This window comes from Aspergillus steynii (genome assembly GCF_002849105.1).
Source record: "Aspergillus steynii IBT 23096 chromosome Unknown P170scaffold_4, whole genome shotgun sequence".
Classification (NCBI taxonomy): Eukaryota; Fungi; Ascomycota; class Eurotiomycetes; order Eurotiales; family Aspergillaceae; genus Aspergillus; species Aspergillus steynii.
Window position 1 is genome coordinate 1,618,644 of NW_020194401.1, and position 23,065 is coordinate 1,641,708.

Below are 23,065 nucleotides of genomic sequence, written 5' to 3' on the forward strand. Positions count from 1 at the left end.
GGGTGGAGGGGAGAGAGGGGAGTCTTTTCCCTTGTTCTCAATTTCGATTCGGGCTTTTTCCTGCAACCAACACCGTGCTACGGCGTAGGGTAGGTCGGCTTAGAGCTTTACGGAAGATTGTGCGAATCAAAGCCCAAGAAAAAGACATGGACTTGGGTGGCTTACCTCCATCGGGGTTAGCGGACCAAGGCGAAGGGGGGAGGCGGAAAGACCGAGGTGAAAATCCGGAACCAGAAATAGGAGAGACCGACAGAGAGAAAGAAAGAAAGAGCTGTCAATGGGGGGAAGTAGTCTGCTAGGGAGTCTGCTAGTATCCGGAATTCCCAGACTAACAGGCTCAGACTGGGTCGTCCAGCAGAGAACAATGGAAATCTCGTGGTCAAGGAATTGACATTGGATGTCTGCCTCGTTTAACCCGGGTCCAGCCAGGAACCAATCGTGTCGGGCCATGGCGCATGGGACTTTCCCTTTGCGGCCGCAAGAAGATTCGCGGCGGTGTCGAGGGCCTCGGAAGGGCTTAGCGCGGGGGACGAAACGGAAACCTCGAAGTTTGCTTGGGCTTCGAGAAGGTCGGGAGTCGTCAGCGTTTGGGGCTGGCGGGGGCCCTGATTGGCGGAGCCTCTGGGGGGAGTGGGGCAGGGACGAATCATCGTCATCGGGATTCCACAGATGTGTTAATAAGGATGAGCGTTTCATCTGCCTGGTTGAGTTAGGGTTTGGGGGGAGGGCCTAACGCCACTGGGTCAAGCTCTGAACGGATTCCTTTGTCCTTGGCTGCTTGCCCTGCGCGCTGTCGGTGGCAGTCTGAAGAGCGCAATTGGACTTCGCGTCGGGTACCGTCACCGTCGCGCTTCCTTTTTCCTCGTCCATGCCAGATTCATCGCGGCCCAAGATATCGATGCGATTCCAGATCTGTCAAGGACGCGGTGGGCCGCGGTCAAGGTTTAATTAAGGATCATATCTGCATCCTAGCGTGTCTGGCCGTTCTTGGCTCTCGTTGTCCTGTAAGGGACTTGCCTGACCTGCCTTCTGGAATTGGCATTTGGTCCAAGGACAATCTGGCTCCTAGGAAAAAATTCCCCGTCCATAAGGTACCCATTTCATAGGCAGAAAAAAAATAGAAAAAAAAAAAAAAAAAAAAAAAGAAAAAAAGAAAAAAGTGCCCAGACTACCAGTGTTTTTCCAGTAGATAGCTGATTGATAAGAGCTCCAAAGCCTATCAGCCTCAAATCCACAAGTTTGCGATGAAACTGCCAGTCTGCGACTACTGCACGTCTTTCCGCAGGTACTACTTATTTTTGCGTATGTAAGAGAGGGACCCCGGAGACCTAGACCTGGGTCCATGGATGAATGCACGGAGTACACGGAGTCCCTGCGTAGGGAGAGCGAGTACGACTACGAGTTATCCTCTCCTGCTTTCTCCTTCTCCATCAGGAAATGTCAAGGTCTCAGAGTAACCACCAACAATTGATTGATTTGCCTCAGGGTCCATCTTCCAGGAACAATAACGGAGGAAGAGCGAAGTGAGAAGAAAAAAAAAAAAAAAGGAGTACCCACGTCCATCGTACGTACTCACTCCAATCGGGGCCTAGTTTAGCGCCCCAGCTGAAACGACACCAACTCTGGCTCGGGGCTCCGCTGACGACAGGCGAAACCCGAGTCACTTTGGGTAGGGCTGGCCGGATGATGCGATGCTCGATGTGATATGCACATGCGATATATATAGACGGGAGGACCCGACTAAGTATATACTCCGATTCTAGGCTGCGTTGGAGGGCACTGGGACCTTGTGCCCTTAAATCCCTCGGGCGTGGAGGTTGCTTCTTTGGTCATGCTGTGCATTGGCTAGTGGGATCGGGGTTGATATACGTAAGCGAGATCGTCGGATTAATCTAAGTAATACGACTCTATTATTCCCTGCCCCTCTTCTCTCTTACTGCGTCCTGGTCCGGAGTAGATAGATATGAGGATTGAGGACGCCATACTCCGTATGCAATATGCATCTAGGTCCTCCGCATCGACTCCGTAGTCCGTCCGGCGCCCAGCCCAGCCTCCAGCGAAGCCCAACAGCGTCCAGTGTTAGCTGAGCCTCCCAGCCCGATAAGGGCTGCACCGGAGATGAAACAGAGCAATGCTATATGAGCTTGTTTATTGATTGATATCCAGCCCAACCGAAGTTAGCAGGTTACTCCGTGGTAGTTCCGTAACCCTACCCAGGAGTAGGGCGTGCAGCCCTGCCTGCAGAGTGCCGCCCAAGAAAAACCAAAAGTTAATTAAAACAATTTAAATAAATTGGGCGCAGAAACAGGAAGAAATAACGGTTCTCCAGAAATTCTCCGAGAATGCCACCATCGCCAGCACATGCAGCCATTGTCCTACGGAACCTCCCCTCCCCTACACTCCCCTACCTTACACTGTGACTCTGACGCTTTTAATCAAATGGCCATCCGAACCAACCAACCGCCTGCGTCTGCTTTATTGGTTGCGTTTGCAATTTCCCAGCCTTTCCCTACGGAGTACCTCCTCCGTGTCGTGGCAACGCTGAGTGACATTCCCCCGTAGCGGCGAAAAAGCGAGGGTCATCATCAACTGACCGAGTAGGTATCTACTCCGGACTGACGGAGCAGGTTGGATGCTCCAGGATCCAGTCATCTGCTGTAATATTATATCACGGAGGACCGTCAGTGTCAGTAGTGAGGCCTATGAGGCAAACAATATCCGTACTCCGTAACTGATTATCCATGCGATCATCCGCCAAGCCGCGACTCGTTCTCCATTTCCTGCTCCCACTACCTGGTGTCCACGAGTCCACGACACCGCAAGCTGATCAGTCGGCATTTCCACTTTCCTTCTTTTCCTTTTTTTTTTTTCTTTTTCTTTTTCTTTTTCTAGTGTCTGTCCCCGGGGCTGGGCGCCTGCGTAAACTCCGTCAGTTCTACGGAGTACGGAGTATGAGCGAAATGTTGATCCTCGTGGGATGAACAGTGGTTCGACCTTTTTTTTTTCTTTCTTTCTTTTTCTGGGTGAACCGAACCCCTTTGGTTCGTCTACCCCCTGTTCTACTCCTGTCCGGTGTCGTGCATGGCGATAGAGTGGGTTGGTTTGATGTTTCACATGGCAGGTCCCATTGGATCTTTGAAAGAGTTACCCAATCCGGCCACGAATGCCACTTTTTTTCTCTCACGATGGACTTGTCCTCGTATCCGTTTGGCAGATTAGTTAACATCCATGCGCTGACTCAGCACGACCAGTCCGTCCAATGATCCGATCCATATTCTTTATCTGCCTACCATCTAGATTAAGAACCCGAACCCGAACCCCTTGCTAATGAGTAATGACATAGCTGCTCTCTTAATCAATCATTGACAGACAAAACCAAACCACTCCGTAAGGGTAAGTAAGGCACATCCAACGCGCGCCCCAAGCGCAGAACAAATCGTTCCCTCAGCTGCGCTATTCCTACTCTGTGGTTACTGTTAGTACTCCTATCGTACTCCGTATCGGACTCCCTCCATCCACTAAGCCTGGGGAGGAGGAGGCGTCCACCGGCCTGTTTCACCATCATCGGGCACTTGACTTCAAACGGGCATGGTTCTGCTCTCTACATGCAACGTGCCCTTACGTGTCCCTGCCCTACACCGAATGATTGACCTGCGAGATAAATCCACTTGATTTGATTTTTTCTTTTTCTTTTTCTTAAGGGAAAAGGGAAAAGGGAAGAAAGGAGCCAGACTGGAATTGGAAAATCCCGGATGGAAAGGGTCTTCCTTCTACGGCGGACTAGCTGCTGGTCCATGCGTTTCGCATCACCGCCAGCACCACCGAACCCTGTTGGTTTTGGCTTTGGCTTTGGCTAAATTGCGGTCTTGGCTGGATGGTTCAGGTTGGATGGGATTGGATGGGATGGGATAGGTTGGTTTGCTTGACCCCTTTTTTATTGTCTCTGCAATCTGCACAGTTCATTGCCATTGTTCGTTGTATAGGGGATATCCTAGGTACATTGTTTGGCACGTGTCGGAGGGGAAAACGTGGTGTCAGGTGGTTTATCAGGTGATTGTAGAACATGACAGGATTTGGTGACAGGCAAACCGTTTCCTCCCTCCCCTCTCCGGCCTCCGTCCCTGTCGCATCATCTCCCCTGTCACACCTCACGTCCTCCATCCAAATGGCTCGGACATCGACATCGAGAAAGGGGGGCAAATTGATTTCTACTAGAAGGCCTAACCTCTAGACGGGGATGGTCTGGACGGAGGGCGTTCGACTAGGATGACCCTCGCCGACGCGAATCACCGTTTTGACGCTAAGGGCGTAGGCTTCGCGGATGCAGCACGCTAGGCATGTCCGACCAACCCTGCCAATGATGGCGTTATGGCCCGCCGACGCACACCATGCCCTGGCGAGGGTTTCCTTGTCGCGAGAGCCGCGCGCATCGAGCACTATCACTTCGTGCTGCTGGTGCTGGTGCTGGTGATGGCTGAGCGTCCGTCCCATCCCCATGCGGTCCAGGGAGATCGTCTCGGGGGCGGACGGTTCGGGTAGGGCGTCGAGGGAGAGCACCTTGTATGCGTAGGTGCGGTAGAGCGGGTGGCCCGGGAGGCGGTGGTGTTTGTGGGACGAGCCGCTGGACGAGGCGGATGAGGAGTTGGTGTCGGTGCCTGTGCCGGCTGAGGACGCGGAGGGCGTGTTGGGCGACGAGATGAATCCGCCCGGAGGTCGGCACTCGTGCGAGGCGATGAACTGCACGTTGTATGTCAGTGGGAGGGAGAGCGTGCGAGGCAGTTTGATGGTCTCGGAGGCCAGGGTCACAGTCATGCAGGACTTGTGCGCCACCAAATGCGGGCTGCCCTGGAGTGGTTGCTGCCCGTCACGGCCGGAGAAGCTCAGGCCCTCAAAGGTGACCTTGACTCCGTCCACAGGGCCGTCGGTGGGCAGCGAGAAGGCACCGCATTGGGTGTTTCGCACGGGCAGGGGGCTGGATTCGTGGGTCAGTTTCTGGCCCTGCTTGATGCGCGGTTTGCCGGTGAGCTGAGGCACGGGTTTCACGACGACCTCGAACCAGCTGTTGTGAATGTCTTCCGATGTCTGGGAGGCCTTGGGGACAACGGGGCTGCTGATCCATCCCATGGATTCTTTGGTGCCGTCCAAGCTGGCCAGGACTCGGCCGACGATGCATTCTTTGCTCCACCAGCTTCGTCCGGAGTACGAGACCCCGCCGTACAGGTTGACGACCGGTCCCAGCTGAGCCATGGCTTCCGGGTCGTTCTCTAACATTGTAGCCATCAGTAAGTGGTTGATCATCTCGCCGGGCATGACGAAGCCAGACAGCCAGCTTCGCGTGATCCAGCCACCGATCTCCCCGGTATCTTGGGCGCAGTGCAGCAGTAATCGTCGCCGAGACGGGCTTCGACTGTACATCTCGTCTATATTGGATCCCAGCTCCAGGCCGTCGGGCACTACATTATGAGTAGGGGTGTTGTACACATCTACGATCGCTTGATTAGTCGGGTCGTCTCCAATCTTGGATTGAAGCCGGGCCTTTACGGTCTCCAAGCCGGGCCAGCCGATGTTGTCGGCAAACACGAATAGTCCCTGCATTTGCAGATGCACACGGGACGGTATGAGCTTGCAGTTCCAGGAAGACTCGACAGGTCCTACCGGGGGAGGTTCCGATCTATGGATGAAATTTTCGAAGAAGCGATGATGATGGCGTTCGCTCTTCTGGTGAGTTGGCGACGACGGAGAAGAGGGCTCGTCAGGTGCGACGGCAGGCTCGTCCGGAACATAGCTGATGTCGAAGCTGTCCATGAGGCGCCGCACCACCACGATATCCCAATCGACCTTGCCGTTTCGCGTTCTATCAAAGTCCAGCATATCTCTCATCGAGGGGCGCAGCTCATTCGAGTGCCCCAGGATACCCACCCGCACCGTCGCGTCCAACCGGAGCAGCAACTCACCTGCCAGGAGCATCTGAACCAGGTACCACTTGCGCTCCAGGGTCGGGTGGACCCACGGCTTGTCGCAGCCGCTGGGGTCCAAGAAGTCCCCATCCACATGCGGCGCAGCCTCCCAGAGCAACTGCCCGGCGCGCAATCTCCATTCTGCCAGACTGAAGTTGGCCCAGGCCCCCGGCGTGGCCAGCACCACCGTAAGGGCCTTGATCTGGGCCTTGATCCCGTGCGGGTTGTTGATCCCTTGCATCATGAAATGCGGCAGGGGGTAGAGGAAGTTGGTGAACAGCTCTCGGGACAGCTCGTGCACCGACTCTCGGTCCATGATCGACGTCGCCTTGGTCCCATGCAGTATCTCATCTCGCACGTCGGCCAGCTCGCGTAGACGCTCCACCAACGTTCTCAAACCGATATCTCGAACGCCGATCCGCCTCCACGCCAACGGGCCCTCACAGAGCAGCTCTTTCCGATCATGCACCGTACCATCTTCGCACCGCGAGTACGGGTCCTGATAGTGCTCCATCAACTCGTACGCCGCAGACGCAGGCAAGCTCGAGAGATGCATATAACCCGCCATGGGTCTCGGGACCTCCGGCCCAACATACCTCACCGCATCGCAGATGGGCAGCTCCAAAAAGTGACACGACCCGATCGTCCCAGGCTCCCGACCATACATCGACAGCATATTCGGCGTCTCAAAGATCCCCACGTCGAAGCTCGCCCTCTTCGGCGCCGCCGCTCTTTTCCAACACTCCAGCCGCACGGGCGTGTTATCGCCCTGAATCACCCACCCATCCGGCAGCGGCAGATGGGCATGCAGCGTGCAGAGCGTGAACGAGGCGTGCGCCAACGGCCGCCGGTCCCACAGGTTCTGGATAAACGGGTCGTGGTCGTCGAATGGGAAGATCACCTGCAGATACCAGTGGCAGTGTCGGCCCTTGTCGAGCAGGAACACGGGGGCTCCGGAGAACAGGAACTCGGTGTCTTCTCGAGCCAGCTCGGTCTCGGCTGATGGTGTGCTGAGCTTCGTGTGTGATTTCGTTCGCGCGGTGGGCTTTCGTCGGACTTCTTCTGACGGTGGTTGCTCTGTCGAGGCGGTGGTTTTATCGTTGGGACTCGATTCAACCTACACTTCGTTAATTTCCACCAACTCAACTTTCCATTTTCGTTTCTGTCTTCTTTACTTACCTGTCCCGCAGCAACAGTAGCAGTAGCAGTATTCGTAACACCCTTCATCGTCTCTCCATCTTGACCCCGCTCATGACCATGACCCTGCTCCCGACCTTGATCATGATCGTGATCCAAATCCTGATGCCTCCGAAACAACTCATGAAACATGCCCCCCTGGGCGCGCGGCTCCGTCGCCGGTGGCCGTACATGCGGCTGCGAGCTTCGTCGTCGCAGCGTCGTAGGCATAGCATCGTCGTGGAGCGGCGGCGCGCCGGAGATCGAATGTCTTCGACCAAAGAAGAAGGACATTTTCCTTTCTTTCTTTCTATGTAGGTAGGAGTAGGGATGGCGTCGCTGATGCTTTCGCTGTCGTAAGTTGGTTAGTTCAGATACACCGTCCCTTGAATAGATATCACATCATTGCTAGCCCAGATAGGCGGTTGAGATATTCTGCGGGGCTTAGACAGGTCACAGTCCACGTACCTCAGTTAAACCAGCAGGAAGTAAGTCGGTCGTTAGCTAACCAATAGCGCAGCCAGACCACACACGCCCAGTAAAGCAAGTAAGAAAGTCAAGAGAAAGTAAGTTCACCTCACCCACGGATAATCGAGTCAATGAAATTAACTTCGTCGATCAGGGCTGATAATAGGTCCAGAGACAGACGGAGGGGACTGTCACATGAACAGGATCATCAGATGGAGGAGACCAGAGCAGACCAGTTCCGATCGACCCAGGGAAGAGATTTAGGTGCTTTTCAGGTGCCGGTATGGTATATGTATCTACCTTATTATATTACCTGACTCCGGAGGAAGTGGTAAGTCTTAAGAGTAAATGTGAAGGGTTGGGTGTTAGTTAAAGGCCCATGATTAATGAAAAGATGACGTCGATGCCTGTCTTGCCTGATGGGGAATGAGATGTGCATCACCTGTTAGCTATTAGGTAGCTGGTGATCTATCGAAATCTGCCATACCTATTAATATACCAAAAGGAAATAAAAATTCTCCTGTTCGTGATAACCATGAATATTGACATGACCATGGAAGAACACGCCATGTGTACGCGTGACTACTACTTCCCAGAGTCATGATAAGGACCATGAATGAATGGCATGATTGATGATCGGTTCCCGGGCGGGGCGGCGGGACTGGCGTAACCGGTTTACTTGAAGGGTCCATTTTTACGGAGTATGATGGGGTGATCTTTTTTTATTTTTGTTTGGTTTTGTTTTGTTTTACTTTGCGGTGAGCTGCTGCTAAGTTATTGGTGGTTGTCTATCGGTTTTTGTTTTTGTTTTTGTATCACTGTACCCCAGAGCAATTAATGGAACTTGGTGTGTTAACAATCCCTATACTTATGAGCATCGATTTTTATAATCTGTACGTTAGAAATTGACACAATATCATTTGTCCCATGCAGCTATGTCATTCACTAAAACATAACATCCTAAGAACATTACTCATTACATTCCAACCATCTAAGCATGCTTGTGCAAAAAGTCCAACGCAGTGCGATATCCCCTCTCATACTCCTTGCTGACCTCCTCATTCTCCAAATCCGACCTCGCCGCCATCCACCCATGGATCTGGGTTCCAAACGTCTCCACGTAATGCGGCTTGGCCAAGTTATCCCCGAAGGCCGTCACGTCGGCCGCGTTCTCGTCCTTCGACGCCAGCACCGCCATCGGCACATTCACGGACTTGGCGTCGTCCGGCGCCAGCATGGCGGGGTGGCACTGCACGGCCGCCTTGAAGGTCGTGTTCTCCTGCCCGGTCGCCAGGGCCGTGATCTTGCCGCCCCAGCAGTAGCCGAGAATGGACCAGTCGAAGGAGCCGGCGGGGGCGAGCTGGTTGGCCTCTTTGACGACGTCGGGGATGCGGGACAGCGTGGCAGGCGGGGCGGCCTTGGTCTGGAAGAAGTTGCCGAGCTTGGCCTTGTGGTCGTCGGTTTGGGGCGGGAACCAGGAGATGTCGGCGGGTTGGCCCTCGAAGAAATCGGGCATGAAGACGCGGTATTTCTGGGTGTTGGAGGTGGAGAGGATGTCGGCGCCTTGGATGGTTTGGGGGAAGAAGCCGAAGATATCTGGTGCGGGGTTAGTTGAGGGGATGGTGGTAGGAATGGGTGTTACGAACCGTAGATGACGAGGATGGCCTTGGTGGCGTCTTCGGGGCCAGTGACATCTATGGATGATTAGTTTGGTTCGATTGGATGAGTTCAGAGGACGTACAGGTCTTCAGGCCATTGATGGTCTTGTATTCACCCTTGGCCTGGTAGTTCTTGGCCACGACGGGGGGGATGCTGTCGTCTGTCAGGATCCGTTCTCTGTCTGAAGATACAACAAAACATACGAGCAGCAAGCCTTGCTAACACCCGACATGGCTGCAGATGAGCAATGAATTGGACGGAAAGAAGAAATCGGACTGATTGGTTTGAGCGACGAAAGGAGGGACCTTCGTAGCGGGGCCGAGGCAGAAGCGGAAGCTAGAAGTTGTTTGTATATCATTAGTACGGTCTTATGGAATTGAGGGAAATAATATAATTAACGCACAAGAGAGATGGATGAGGATCAATTGAACGTGGGGGGAGAGAGAGAGAGAGAGAGAGAGAGAGGAAGAAAGAGGGGGAGGAGAAGGAATAAATTAAGAAGACGAAGACCGGCAAAGCCCAACCCCGCCGCGTCGACGTCATTTCGGCTATTCGAGGATGATGTAAGCCCCGCATAATCCGATCTATACACTTTCTCTATACTTATAGCTGGCTGTACTTGATAAGCTGCTGAGTAGAGTTGATGGCCTCTACTAGCTGGTTCGGATCTGTCGGTCAGATCGGATACGCGGAAAACCTCAGAGATTTTGTTCTGTTTACTCTCCGGACGTGTATATAGGCTATATGTCTATATAGTGGATACCTACCTTTTCGACGATGGTTTCTCGTAAGTGACTAACTGATAGCTAATCGGTTTTTTCGATCTGTTCACTGATTCGATTGATTTCTTCATATATAGACCTATCATCATCCTAGTGTACTACAAATAGTATGCAAACATACACTTGCCAATTTAGCAGATAACATGGAAGTAGATAGTGAACAATTCCAATTCATCCCTCCACATCCCTCTCCCTATACCCATTCCTCATCCCCTTCTCACCGACCTCCTTCCTCCCCTCCTCCCCATCCCCAGCCCCCTCCACCTCAATCCCGTCATAAACCTCCTCCGCCATGACCGCCCGAGCCACCAAACTCTCCGAACAAGGCCACATCCACGACACGCCCACGTAAACAACACTCGTGCCCACAAACCCCAGCAGCCAGCCAAACTCATACGGATGCTCGCCCTCTCCAACAGGGATACTCCCATTCACCGAGTGAATCAGACCCGGTAGATTGGGCACCACACCGACCAAGAAAGCGACGATGGCGCGCCAATTGACGCCCCACCCGCCGTAGCTGTAGATCGGGTTCCGCGGCTGATACAGCGCCAGGGTGTCGTATTTCCTGCGCTTCAGGACCCAGAAGTCCCAGAGCATGATGGCCGCGATGGGGCCCAGGAAGACGGCGTACGCAGACATGAAGTTGAGGAAGTTGCCGGCGCTTTCGAGGATCTTCCACGGCACGAGACACCACGAGAGAATGCCGCAGATGATCTGCCCGCGGCGCAGATTGACGTACCCGGGCAGGAGCGCGGTCAGGTCGTTGGCGGCGGAGATGGAGTTGGCGGAGATGTTGACGCCCAGGGAGGCGAGGGCGAAGGAGAAGGCGGCGAAGAAGCGACAGGCGCGGCTGGACCAGTGGCTGATTAGGTCGAGGGGGTCCCAGGGGATGGAGGCGTTGTTGTAGTAGCGGGCAGCGCCGGCGGAGGAGGCGGCGATGCCGATGAAGGAGATGAAGGTGAAGACGATGGGGAGCATGGGGACGTAGAGGAGCTGCCATTTCGCGGTGGAGCGAGAGTAGCGGGAGAAGTCGCTCTAGATTTATCGTTAGCTCTCATTGATCTTTCCCTCCATCCAGCAAATGCATAAGATGCAATCTCCATCGAGAGAGAAGCATACCTGATTCACACTCAGAGTGGCATAATTCCCCAACACACTCGTCATACTACCCAAGAACAACCAACTATAACTGGACCCCGTCACGGTAGCCTTCTGCTCAAACAGCGCACCCCCATTCTCCGCAACAAACGCCCACACAAGGATCGCAATCCACGCCACAGGGACCAAAACACTCTTGGCAATAAACAGCCAGCGCACCTGATTCGGATGAATCCAGAGGAACGGAAACTGCACGATCCAGAAAATAAGGTACGAGATCATACCATTGGTCGTGATACCCTCACCCTCCGGGATCCCATTCCCCATCGTCAGGAAACTCGGCCAAATAGCACCGAGCATGACGCGGACGGCATTGCCACCATTAACGTTCTGAATGGCGAACCAAAACAGCGCCAAGATGACACGCGAGATGATGGCAATGTACGAGCCCCAGAACCCCCAGCTGGCGCGGGCGATGACGGGAAACGGAATGTGGTAGATTGCGCCGACGGCGCCGTTGGCGGCGATGACGAAGGAGATGATGAAGAAGGACAGCGCGATGATGCCGAGACTTTCGCGCCAGCCGAGCCCGACGGCCATGATGCTGCTGGCGAACTGCCAGGTTGCGGCGTTGAAGGCATCGGAGATCCAGTATGCTGTTTCTGCGTTAGCGATCCGAAGTATAGGAAGATGGGTAGATTGGGATAAGGGAAAGCTACCGATAAAACTCCACGGGCCCCAGTGTCGGCGATGTCGAGGCACAGGGTCGAGATCGAGGTTCGTCCAGCGGACGTTGCCCTCCGCGAAGGCGGATTGGGAATGCTGGACGTGGAGACGAGGGCGACGGAGCTTCATTGTAAGGGATATGGGACTAGATACGGTCGGTCATGGATATATGCATTGAGGACAGGTTGGATATGCAACCACTGTACAAGATACTATGGAAGAGAAAAGGAAATGAAGTGACAACGAAGAACGAAGTGTTGTCGAGAGTTCATGCAAGAGATAAGCCGCCGCCGCTCATTGGATCTCGCCTTATCAAGGGATGCAGATAAAACATCCCTGCACGCAAAGTCTCATTCGTGGATAATCGACGATAGCTACACTCCCCCCAGTAGACCAGTAGGATTCCTGTTAATACGAAAAACCTACTGCCGGTCTAGACTTTCTCGCCCGGAAGCCGCACATCCTGCCATCCCCGACCATCGCCTACACCGGCCAAACTCCCCTTCCTGCGAATCCCCGCCCACTCCGTCACATTCATCCATCCGATCTGCTGCAATCCTCCAAATCCGCCGATCCAGTACACCTCCGTAACGACCATCCGCGCCCAGAAGCTCGAATGCGGCGACCCCGGGCGCCCGGGCAACCAGACCCGCGCGTCGGGATGCGCCTGCAGATAGCACGATTTCAGCGCTTCCTGCGTCTCCGCGGGCACCGGGGTCGGGAATTCCTCGACGTATCCGAACAGTGTCACGCGCGGCAGTCCGGCCTCGCTGAGCGGGAAACCGGGGAAGACGGGCTTGGTGTCGTTGACGTGGTCCCACCAGTCAATCGAGACGCTGAGGTTGGATCCCGCGGCGATGTTACGGAAGGTGGTGGACACATGCAGGCCCAGGAGGGTTGGATCGCCGTTGCCGCCGTGGCCCGAGTCGGAGGGGAGCTGCTCATCGCAGTCCGAGATGTATTCGCGCAGGCTGACGGATTGGCCGGCAAGGGAGGCCGGGGTGTGGGATTTGTCCGGGGCCGGGTCGGGGAATATGGTCGAGACGACACCGGTAGTGGAGAGAGCCAGTAGGCGTCGGGCCATCAGTGTGGATGTGAACCAGGAGGGGGCGGCCGTTGCGTCAATGTCGTCGTCAGTGTAGATGGCATCATGTTCACGGTCGGGGCGAGGGTCCGTATGTTCGAGTGATGATGACGACGTAGATGCAGCCGATTTATGGCTGCCGCCGAGGAATGTTTGTCCTAGGGCATGATTCTCACTGCCAACGGGGGTGGCTAGCACCGGAGACAAGGGACTGAATAGAAGAGCGAAGGTGGAGAAAAGGGCGACTGTGCGACTGCCCATTGTGATGATATTACAGCTCTCGGAAGGATAGGGAGAGATGATATGAATATAGAGAGACCGAGGAGCTGGACAGCCAGAATGAGGAGCGGTGCAAGCAGAAGAAGGTGGAGGTGGGAAGAAAGACCGAATGAGGGGAAGACCGACGCACTTGACCGCGGCGAGTGACCTCGTCACTGATCGATCTTATCAGATTGCACTAGGCCCCATCCGGCTAGCCGGCGGTTGCATGACTAACCACCTGATCGCCTCCGATCCCGGCCGGCTCCGACTGCTGCCTCAGTTCTCAAGCCACGACGCGTGACTCATGGGGCGGCGCCACTTGCGCTCTCGGATGGCAGACCGCGAATCGCAGCGCGGCGGTGAGTCACGCTGAGCCGGCGGTCAGCAGTTGCACGCCACGAGGCCAAGGGTCATGCGAGGCGAAAATTTGATCGCCCCGTCATTGGCGTGACGTGCGAATTTTTCCATAGGTAAGTAGGTGGTACCGGCTAAATAGATGATCGAGTGGCACTCCAGGCATCCAGGCATCCAGGCATCCAGGCATCCAGGCAGGGACTATAGACGGTATTGTAGACAGGTAGATATTTGATTGGTAATAGGTATTCGGTAATAGGTGAAGCCAAAAACATTCCCTTCCATCCAACACACTCCGGACAAATAAAAAATAGCAACAAGTGTAGACAAAGAAATGGTAAGTGTTGATAATGATCGAAAAGAAAAAACACCTTCGCAGACACAAGAACCACCCCGACGTAGATCATACAAACCAGGGACTTGGTAAATCAAACAAATCAAAGCCCCCTGCACCATGCTAGAGCCGACGCAGACTCCCATCTCGAATCCCGATAGAACACCTGGGTATATACAAAAGACGAAGAAAAAAAACACCGTTTTTTCCCCATGAAAAATAAAGAACCGGAGATAAAGTTCGCACAAAACTTTTTTCCTCTGGTTAGTCTGCGTCTCGTCTCTGCAAGCGGTCGCGGTCCTAGCTGGGCCGGACAAGATAATAGAAAAGATTATGCAATAAACAATAAAGGCTTTGTTCGTTTTTCTCCTTCTACTCAACACAAGAACAGAAAAGAAAAAACGTAGATCACCTGGGTCCACTGCATAAAGAGAATGGAAGAACATCGGGAGCTAGCCCAGATATTCAGCGCGCATCGTAGGATTCAACGCGATCTTGTTCGCTTCGCTACCGCAGCAGGCCCGTTTCATTCCGACGGGTCCGGACAGCGGCGCGTACGAGTTGAGGGCGTTTAACTGCGTCGCCGTCAGAGATTGCGAACGACGCGGGCCCGAGTTCAGAAAGAGGTCGGCCATCTTCCCGTCAGGGAGAACCGTCCCCTCACGAATGGCGGTGGAATGGATCAGGTGGCGAACATGATTCTGGAGCGGGAAGTCCTCGGAACCGGCGCGACCGCGCTTGCGGCCTTGGCTATGACGCTGACTGCCGGCCGCATGAGGTTGACGAGATGCGGCTGCTCCGGAGAGCGCACAGAGACCCTGTGCGGCCTCGTGAGTAGAACTCATATCCACCGGAGTGCCCAGCGTGAAGTTGGACAGATCGGGGACGGCAGTAGGGGGGGCGCCGTAGCCGTCGAGAGGCGACGAGTGGTAGATATCACTCAGCGAAGTCTCGTCGATGGGCGACGCAATGGCCAGCGGCTTCCGATTTTCCTTCATGGTGTTATTCGTAGACCGAAGCGCGGCCTGCACCGCCAGGCGGGGCAGAACGACGCCGCCAGACCCCGATGCACTGGACATGGAGGAAGATCGCGACGACTGCGAGGACAGGGTGGAAACATCCGAGATCATCGAGTCCGGAGAGGATGCAGACGAAGTCGAGCGAGCCAGAGACGACCGACGCACCATGGTCGGGTAACCATCAAATGAGCCATTGCTCGCCTTGGGGCAGAACGGCAGCGAGGGGCGCTGGTCGAGAGTCGACCGCGCCATGCACATGTTCTGCACCTGAGACATAGCGGCACAGATGTTGCGTCGGTGGGGAGGGTAGGAGCCAGCACTCGCTGCAGGAGTGGAGGCCATGCTCGACTGGGGGGTCATCTGCGGGGTCGGCAGCATGGGCGGCCGCGGAATCGAAGGGAGAGACGGGTTGAATGAATCCACAGTCCGAGACTCGGGAATCCGCTCGGACAGGGAGGGCAGGACGCAGGGTTCGCCCGCGGGGTAGGACGAAGGATAAGACGCAAATCCTCCTCTCGTCGACGTGCCACGGGGAGACGGCGAGTCCGCCATGGAGCGGACATCGTAGCCTTCCACGCTCGCCGGGGGAGTCATCGGAGCAACGTCCACTTCTTCCAGGTCGGGCGTCAGCCTGGGGATGACAGTGCGCCAGGAGTAACCTTCCAGGGCCAGCGCGCCGGCGCCGGGGGTATACTTCAGGACGATGTCGGTCCATCGCTGGAAAGTCGCCTCGGTGATGTGAAGCTTCCAGTCAACCGCCTGCAGGAACATCAACTCGTTCTGGTTGATCTCGACCGTGTTGAGACCGGAAATCTTGCTCCAGGCGCGGGCCGAATAGTTTCGGTCCTGCAGGTACTTGGAGGCCAGGATCAAAGCCGCAAGAAACATGCGTCGGCCACATTGCATGGCGCGGCAAACAGGCTTGCTGCGAGTCTGATCCTGCGTCAGATCATGACTGGGCACGTGCGGCTTGATCTTGATCAGATAATACAGAGCAACCTGCAACGTACTGTAGCTGGTGCGAGATCTGCGCAGCGTCTCTTGGATGAAGGTGCGAAGAGGCAAGACGCCCTTGCACCCCGTCGCCGAGTCACTCCGCAGAGAGACGGCCGACAAAGGCCAGATGATCTCAACGATTTGGGAAGCGGTGTCTTTTTAAAGAAACGAACCCACAAACAATGCTTAGCCAGACGCCCGAACGCCAAAAGAGAGAAATAGCGACTTACCGACGAGGTTGTCGACGAAGTTAACCTTCCGCTCCGACTGTCGCATGAGACAGGGAGGCGGCCGAGCAGACGCCGCAGTGTCGTTGGCGGCCTGAACGCCGGTGCGCCGAGGGTGCTTACGTAACTCCGGAGCCACCGGGACGTCCGCGGGCTTGGGAACAGGCGCCCTCAGGCAGGCTCGCTCACGCGGGCCCTGCAAGGACGCCGGTCCTCGGCCAGCCTGGAATTCTCCGTCATGTTCCCAGATCACATCTGCCGGATTCGTCGAGGTCGAGGAGGTCGATCCCTGGGTGGACAGTCCGTCCAGGGAGAAGACCGACGAGGACGAGGAGGAAGCGGAAGAGGAGACGGACGAAGAAGGATAGGGGTGCGCATAGGACGTCTTGTATGAAAGACCAGGGTTTGGATCTTTCAAACCCAAAACGTCGATTCCTGTCATATCCGAAAGTGTGTACTGTAGATCCAGTCCAAGGGTGACCTATGATATGTCCTTTGATAAGCAACTCAAAAGATGGTCATCCGAAAAGCGGATAGAAAGTAGATCGAAGTCGAATATGGCGAAGAGTTGCGCGGATGTATAAGACCGTGGTATAGATTTTTTTCAAAGAACCGTTGTGCAAATAACCGTTAACGAGAAACCGATAAGACAAGAACCGTCTTTTGTTCACAGGCGACGGCAAGCCTTCGAGGATATGTTCGCCAGTTTATCGTATGATAGGAAGAGGAAAAAAGAGGTTAAGATAAAGCGGCGGTGGCGGAAAAGGTAGAGCGATATGAGTCAAGGTAGAGTGACAAGAGGATCAGGTAGGTATCGGGCAAAAGAGGTATGAGGTGATTTAGATCTAATGTTCCGATCACCAGGTGTAGTAGAAGTCCAGGTGTAGATCAAGCCGAAACAAGCGGAATGTTCAGAAGAGACACGTAGGAAGGGTATACACCGCAACGTGACTCTCTCTAAATACAAAAAGCGACGGAGACGTTGTTATTCTTTTTTGGAGAAAGAGTTTAGACAACAACAGCCTGGCCGGCGACTCGGAGATCTGAAGTAATGGATTCTGCAACACAGGCGATCGGAACAAAAGATTTCGAAGCAACAGAGTACATCTTGAGGTTTGGTATAAGTATAAAGAGGGTTTAGAAAGGAGCCGCTAGAACGGCAGACCGTCTAAACAAGCAGGCAGATTTGGCGCTCGTCCAGGCAGTCAGCAGTTGTTCGACAGCTCTTCGCGGGGGGCGGATGGCGGATGACGAAGGATGAATGAGATATGAATCTAGAGGCGAAAGAGGCGAGAGGAAATAGTCAGCAACGAGGTCATCGGACTGTGAGCCTATTCTTTAATTTTTTATTTTTGGGGCGGCGGAAGATTTATGACTCCCCGAGGTAGAGAGGAACCGCTGCCTGGAGGGCTGGATGGACTGACTTATGGGGGAGGAAGAGGGCGGAGCGGTAGACTAAATCGAGTATGACTAACTGGGGGGCGAACCAGTCAGAGTGGGGGTGGGCAGGAGGATCAAGGGCCGATGGAAAGATGGAAAAGTAGCGAAGGGATGGCGAGATGGCAAGATTTGCAACCCGGCGAGAGGCATCGGGCAAGAAAGAGCAGAACCAGAGGGACTGTTACTCACGATGAGTGGCGACGGTGGCGGGAGTCAGAGTGGCCGCCGGGACCAGTTTTTTTCACAGGGAGAGCGGAGAGATAAAACGAAGAGAAACGAAACCAAGCAAATCAGAGAAATGGAATACAGCAGGCACGGAGAGGAATACAAATCACACAAGCAAAGAAAAGGGAGAAGAAGGCACACGTCGTCCTTTCAGCGAAAGGATGGACGAGAGAAAGAAGAAGGGAAGGAGAAGGAGAACGAGTCAGGATCGGGAGCGCCTGAGACCGATGACTCCTCGCCGTTTCCGACCAGACGCCCGGCTGGCGGCCGAGGATCCCTATCTTTGGTTTGATATGAGTCCTAGGGCACTCCGGATGGGTTCATGTTCTGCTAATCCGGATTATCATTATTATCATTCCCATTAGACTATGTATTACACATGGTTCCATCCCTCGACGTGGTTATCGCTTTGACGATTGTACAGTACCGTCCATAGTTACGGGATGCCTGGTATCTCCGGCATCTACGGAGTATTCCTCAACCATCCACCTAGGTAGATAACTCTACATGACGTACTATCTGTAGACATTTCTAATTAATTCAATATCAGATATACGGAGTAAAGATAAACATCAATATCAAACAACTACTCCGTCTGCCTGTAGGTACCTTAGGTCCTTAACGTCAGGCACGACCGAAGCCGGCCCAGATCAGCCAACCATCGGCGCTGCATTTGCCAGTCCACGCCACCCTTCCGGGCTGTGTTTCCTGCTATTTATACCTGCATAATTTATAAAAATAAATCCCGGTATCTACTCCGTATATAAATGCCTATAATTATCTGCCTTCGTATACATAATATGATCATCACAGTAACACTCACTGCCTCAAAACCTGACTCCTCGACCTCCGTAAATTAGAAATCAAAAAACCCTCGACATCATATCACTTCAGACCGGTCCTCGACTACCGGCAGAAGTTCCCCCGACCATCCCTCCTAGCCTGCATCCGGACTAGGCTTTTTTACGCATTCACATTCGACCGGGCGACGCAGGCAGGCATAAACCCATGGTCGTGCAAAGACAACTGTCCTTGTGGAACCCCGAGGCCATGTTAGCGTGAGTTCCAGGCAGCAGAGAACTCCACCGACTGCCCGAGACTAAGCCTGAGGAGGAGTGAGAGGGAGGACGGAGGACGGAGGCTTGGTCTGGTGGTTGGAGTTGGTTCATCAGCTAATGATTACGAAGATCGTCGGGTCATCATCATCGTCATCTTCTGAGAGGACAGAGGCGAGGCATCCCCTGGTCTCCGGCGAGGCGAGGAGGCTGGGGGAATTCCGAGTCTTAGTCATGAAGACATGAGGCGATGAAACCCGGCTTGACCGAATCGGGACAGTCCGGGTTCAGCAGTCCGTGACAGGAGACATGCATATCCCTGCAGCGTACATATTCTGGATGGATCCCTTGATGTGAGTATCTTGACAGAATGATATTCTGGAGTATAACTATGAAGGGTATCGGAGACATAATAGACCGTACTTGGATATCTCCCTATTTACTAGGAGTAACTAGAAGTCGGATGCGTTGTGTGACGGCAGCAACGCCCCGCGTAGAACCAGTCCCGCCGTCCACCAATCACGTGCGGGATGGTTGCCGGGGATCCCGTGAGCATTTGGTCAGCATTACTGGCATAATTACCTAATGCCGAGTATACACGGTATTCGAGTATTCAGGAGGATTCCGTCGAGTATGCTGCCAGTTTCACATCTCCTGCAGACATCAGTAGATCAATCTATCACTATGCAAAATATACGACTACGACCCAGCTCTTCTCTATATCATATATACTTCCGAATGTGTCCATACTACATCAGTACGTTTATAATAAGTAGTATACTAAGTCCTCCCTCAAGAATATATAACCACACAGTCCAGCATAGAACATACAACACAAAAAACGAAACCCCAGTAAGCAGCAACCAACCAAATAAACGACCCACGAACCAATCACCGCAAGCGGGGTCACCATGCATGACCGTCCCACGTTGATTGACTGCAGACTCGAGACCGCACTGGACCGCCAACCCGGTTCGAGCTGCATTTGACCCGTCCCGTCTGTGCCAATGCAATGCAAGGTCCGGGACAAGACCAGCCTGGACGTGCTCTCCTCATTCTTACGCATTCTCGTTCATTTGATTTAGTTACTAGAATAATCCAAACCATTCCAGAGAGAAAGAGAGAAAGGTGAGAAGAGAACACTCCAGTATATACTTCTCCTATCCGTCGAGCTAGTAAATGCAGAATAATCAGATCAGTACTAGGGTAGACATTTTATCCCCATGGATTTAATACCCCCAAAGTCTGCCTGTCTCCTCCAGAATAGGTACCAAGACATACCCATGCACAAGGCCATGGTCAAGGCTTCACAGGTGACAGCGGGCATCCCCTCGGTCAGCCTGACAAAAGGCCAGTCAGTCGCCAACCCCTACCGGGTCTACTGCGCAGTCCCTTGTAAAGTTCCGTGTCAAGAAAGCACTACGACCGAAACGAACCGACCGTCGCCCGATCCGGTGAGCCGTGCATGGAAAGGATGCGTGCTAATGCAGGCTTCCCGCATGGGTGCTTACTCGTACTTACGGAGTACGTTTTACTGAATGGGGTATTTTGGAGAGGTTGGATTGGATTGGATTGGATTTTTGGACTGTCGTGGAGGAAGTACGATGGAACCTATGGGGGAGGATATTGAATATCTGGGTATCGAAGTGTCTGTTGGGTATTGATTTCACTACCCAGGTGCCTAAGTTCTCTATATGTGGATGGTGGATGTTGGGTTGGATTCTGGACTGAACCTTTTACTGACTATCTGAGAGAAAACTTTTAGGTACCTCGGTTAGTTGGGCTTTTTCGATTTATGGCATACTATAGGTATAAGAAAGAGAAGACATCAATCAAGCTATAGCCAGTCGTCAAGCCCCAAGCCCCAAGATTTATACCCAACAACTTAATCACCCAATCCAAATCTACCTACAAGTAAAAACGGAGTATAAGGTACTCACAAATCCCCCCTCACCTGCTCCACAAACGCCAAAACGTCATCAAGCAGATCTCTCGGCCGTTCCAGCGCCGCAAAATGGCCTCCCTAGAAGTACCCAAGCACCGTTAGCAAAACCGACCAACCAATCTGCACCCCCACAAGTAGCTAGCTAAGCTAGTAGGATCCCAGCACGGCACCCCGTGCTGACACTGAGACGCTGGGAAGGACCAACCTTCTCATGATAATTACAAAACACCAGGTTTCCCGTGGTGGCGACCCACGCCTTGGGCGCGGGGATCAACTCCCTGGGGAAATACGAATATCCGAATGGTTTCTGGATGTACCATCTGGGATCCATGGCGTGTTTGATAGGGGGCGGAGGGAAGGCCTGTTCATTGTATGTCAAACATGTTAAATCAAGTAAGTAGGGAGGAAGTAATAGCATACCTCACGATAAGTATAAATCGACCTCGGCAGCGTCCCCGTCAACCAATACAACGTCGCCGACTTAAGAATACTCTCCAGAGGCAAGGGATCGCGATCATCGACCCAGTCGAGGAACTTCTCCCCAATCCTGCACACAAATCGTCAGCCAAGCAAGCTCAATCCCATCCCCGCTACAACCCAGCCCGACGCGGGACATAGACATGCACATGCAGCCGCATCACCAATCCTCGACTTACCAAGCGAGCAGTGCAACCGGGTTCGTCGCGATGGCGTTCCCAATCGTACTGGTGCGGGTCCCCTGCTCGACGAAATAGCCCGAGCCCCAGAGCGCGAACCACTGGGCGCGCTGCAGATTGCGGGCTTCGGACTCGGAAAGCGCGGAGTCGGCGACGGAGGCGGGCTTTTCAACGAAGCAGGCGTTTACTACCGATCAATAGGTCAGTATTGAACGGGGACCGGGACAGAGTCCGCAGGCAAAGAGGGGACTCGGGACTCACGATGCACCGCTATAAGCGCGCGATATCAAACCAAATCAAGTCAGCGTTTATTGTGTTCCAAATCACCACCCCACGTAACACAGATTGTTGTAAGAGGACAAAAGGACATACCCCTGCAAGCATCATAATCAACGCCCAGGATGCGCGCAACCTTCGAGCCGATATCACCCGCCTGTACGACGTAGGATTCAAAACCCAGATTCGCCATGACCTGGTTCATCACCTTGGCGATGTCTTCGGTCCCGAAGTCCCTGTCCACCGGGGGCCCTGAGGAGAACGTGTACCCGGGCAGCGAGGGCACGATGAAGTGATAGGGCAGGGTGGCGGGGGTATACTTCTCCTTGACGAGGGAGAGGAGGGGGAGGAATTCCGTGAAGTTGCCTGTTGAGGTAATTAGATTAGTAACCGTTGTTCAATTGTGCTTCATGTTCAAGGATCTCGTCTCTGGATGGAGGAAGGGGGGTGATGGTAAGGACAAGGTCTGCTGGTCTAGCTCATATGGAAATGTTCCGACGCGACACAACTCTATGAAAGGGGAGCTTCCCTGGCCAGCCGTGGAGCAGGAGGATTGGGATGGCGTCTGGATTCTCCGAGAATAGAGCGACGAGGTGGATGTCTAGTCCGTCAATGGAGTACTTGAACTGGGGGAAGCCATTGAGGTGGTCTTCCACGGCTCTCCTGTTTCTGTTAGTATGGGACCCCACGCTGGAATAACACGATGATCAAGCTAGAAAAAGAAAAGAAAGCCTAGAACAGTACCAGTCAAAGGTCTTCCATGCCTCTCGAGCCGTGGTCAGCCATTCGGTCGTGATACCGTACTTCCGGTCCTGCTGCTGACTCTCGAAGGTGGGCGGGGCGATCTTCGACAGTTTGATCAGGAGCTGCAGCTCTTCGATCTGCTCGTCGGGGACATGGACCTGAAAGGGCGAGGGAGGGATCTTTGCCCCGGAGGGAACCTGACTGAATGGAAGGGCCATGATTGCTTTGTTGGAGGTTCAATGGTGATGAAGTGGGGTACGGGGACCTGATTCCTGATCAACTGGCGATATAAATATGCCGTTCCTGTAGCATCAAGATCACCAAGATGATGTGAAACTAGGCAGAACAGACCTGTCTACTAGGCAGACATACCTCAATATCAATGGCGTTGTATCTCGTCGGTGAGGGAATTAGGACTAACAAGCTTTGGCTCTAGCTGATCCTTCAAGTTGGAGTGATAGTGATTGACTCACTTTGCATCATACCGACAGTAGGTCCATTTTAGTGTACGAAATACGCACCTGGAGCATCTAGAGCAGAAGAAGAGAACAAAACAAAACAAATCTGCTTTCCAACCGGG

At 53.7% G+C, this 23,065-nt stretch overlaps 7 protein-coding genes across 7 annotated transcripts; 1 reads left to right on the plus strand and 6 right to left on the minus strand.

Annotated features, from left to right (window-relative positions):
• Positions 1-4,227: 4,227 nt before the first annotated feature.
• P170DRAFT_446889 (uncharacterized protein) lies at positions 4,228-7,427 on the minus strand (the record flags this gene model as incomplete). The annotated part of the gene is made up of 2 exons (XM_024850836.1): positions 4,228-7,074; positions 7,137-7,427. 2 exons carry the CDS (start codon positions 7,425-7,427, stop codon positions 4,228-4,230), a joined length of 3,138 nt encoding a protein of 1,045 aa, XP_024704459.1.
• Positions 7,428-8,566: 1,139 nt separating this feature from the next.
• Positions 8,567-9,596, minus strand: P170DRAFT_436785 (dienelactone hydrolase family protein). The gene has a single exon (XM_024849221.1). It carries the CDS (start codon positions 9,115-9,117, stop codon positions 8,593-8,595), a length of 525 nt encoding a protein of 174 aa, XP_024704460.1. The 5' UTR covers positions 9,118-9,596; the 3' UTR covers positions 8,567-8,592.
• Positions 9,597-10,213: 617 nt separating this feature from the next.
• On the minus strand, positions 10,214-11,998 carry P170DRAFT_446891 (nucleobase cation symporter-1 family protein; the record flags this gene model as incomplete). Its single annotated transcript, XM_024850837.1, has 3 exons — positions 10,214-11,080; positions 11,165-11,799; positions 11,863-11,998. The coding sequence occupies 3 exons, from the start codon at positions 11,996-11,998 to the stop codon at positions 10,214-10,216; spliced, it is 1,638 nt and encodes a 545-aa protein (XP_024704461.1).
• A 310-nt stretch (positions 11,999-12,308) lies between these two features.
• On the minus strand, positions 12,309-12,980 carry P170DRAFT_327924 (uncharacterized protein; the record flags this gene model as incomplete). The annotated part of the gene is made up of 1 exon (XM_024843350.1): positions 12,309-12,980. A coding segment is annotated over one exon (672 nt), but the record flags the coding sequence as incomplete, so codon positions are not given.
• A 1,374-nt stretch (positions 12,981-14,354) lies between these two features.
• Positions 14,355-16,586, minus strand: P170DRAFT_356866 (putative G1/S-specific cyclin Pcl5; the record flags this gene model as incomplete). The annotated part of the gene is made up of 2 exons (XM_024844179.1): positions 14,355-16,072; positions 16,148-16,586. 2 exons carry the CDS (start codon positions 16,584-16,586, stop codon positions 14,355-14,357), a joined length of 2,157 nt encoding a protein of 718 aa, XP_024704463.1.
• Positions 16,587-17,759: 1,173 nt separating this feature from the next.
• P170DRAFT_436786 (uncharacterized protein) lies at positions 17,760-18,481 on the plus strand. The gene has a single exon (XM_024849222.1). It carries the CDS (start codon positions 17,775-17,777, stop codon positions 18,099-18,101), a length of 327 nt encoding a protein of 108 aa, XP_024704464.1. The 5' UTR covers positions 17,760-17,774; the 3' UTR covers positions 18,102-18,481.
• Positions 18,482-20,638: 2,157 nt separating this feature from the next.
• P170DRAFT_436788 (epoxide hydrolase family protein) lies at positions 20,639-22,883 on the minus strand. Its single transcript, XM_024849223.1, has 8 exons — positions 22,486-22,883; positions 22,271-22,404; positions 21,838-22,107; positions 21,727-21,735; positions 21,466-21,652; positions 21,230-21,356; positions 21,015-21,170; positions 20,639-20,887 (listed from the first exon to the last, which is right to left on the minus strand). The coding sequence occupies exons 1-8, from the start codon at positions 22,701-22,703 to the stop codon at positions 20,801-20,803; spliced, it is 1,188 nt and encodes a 395-aa protein (XP_024704465.1). The 5' UTR covers positions 22,704-22,883; the 3' UTR covers positions 20,639-20,800.
• Positions 22,884-23,065: the final 182 nt, after the last annotated feature.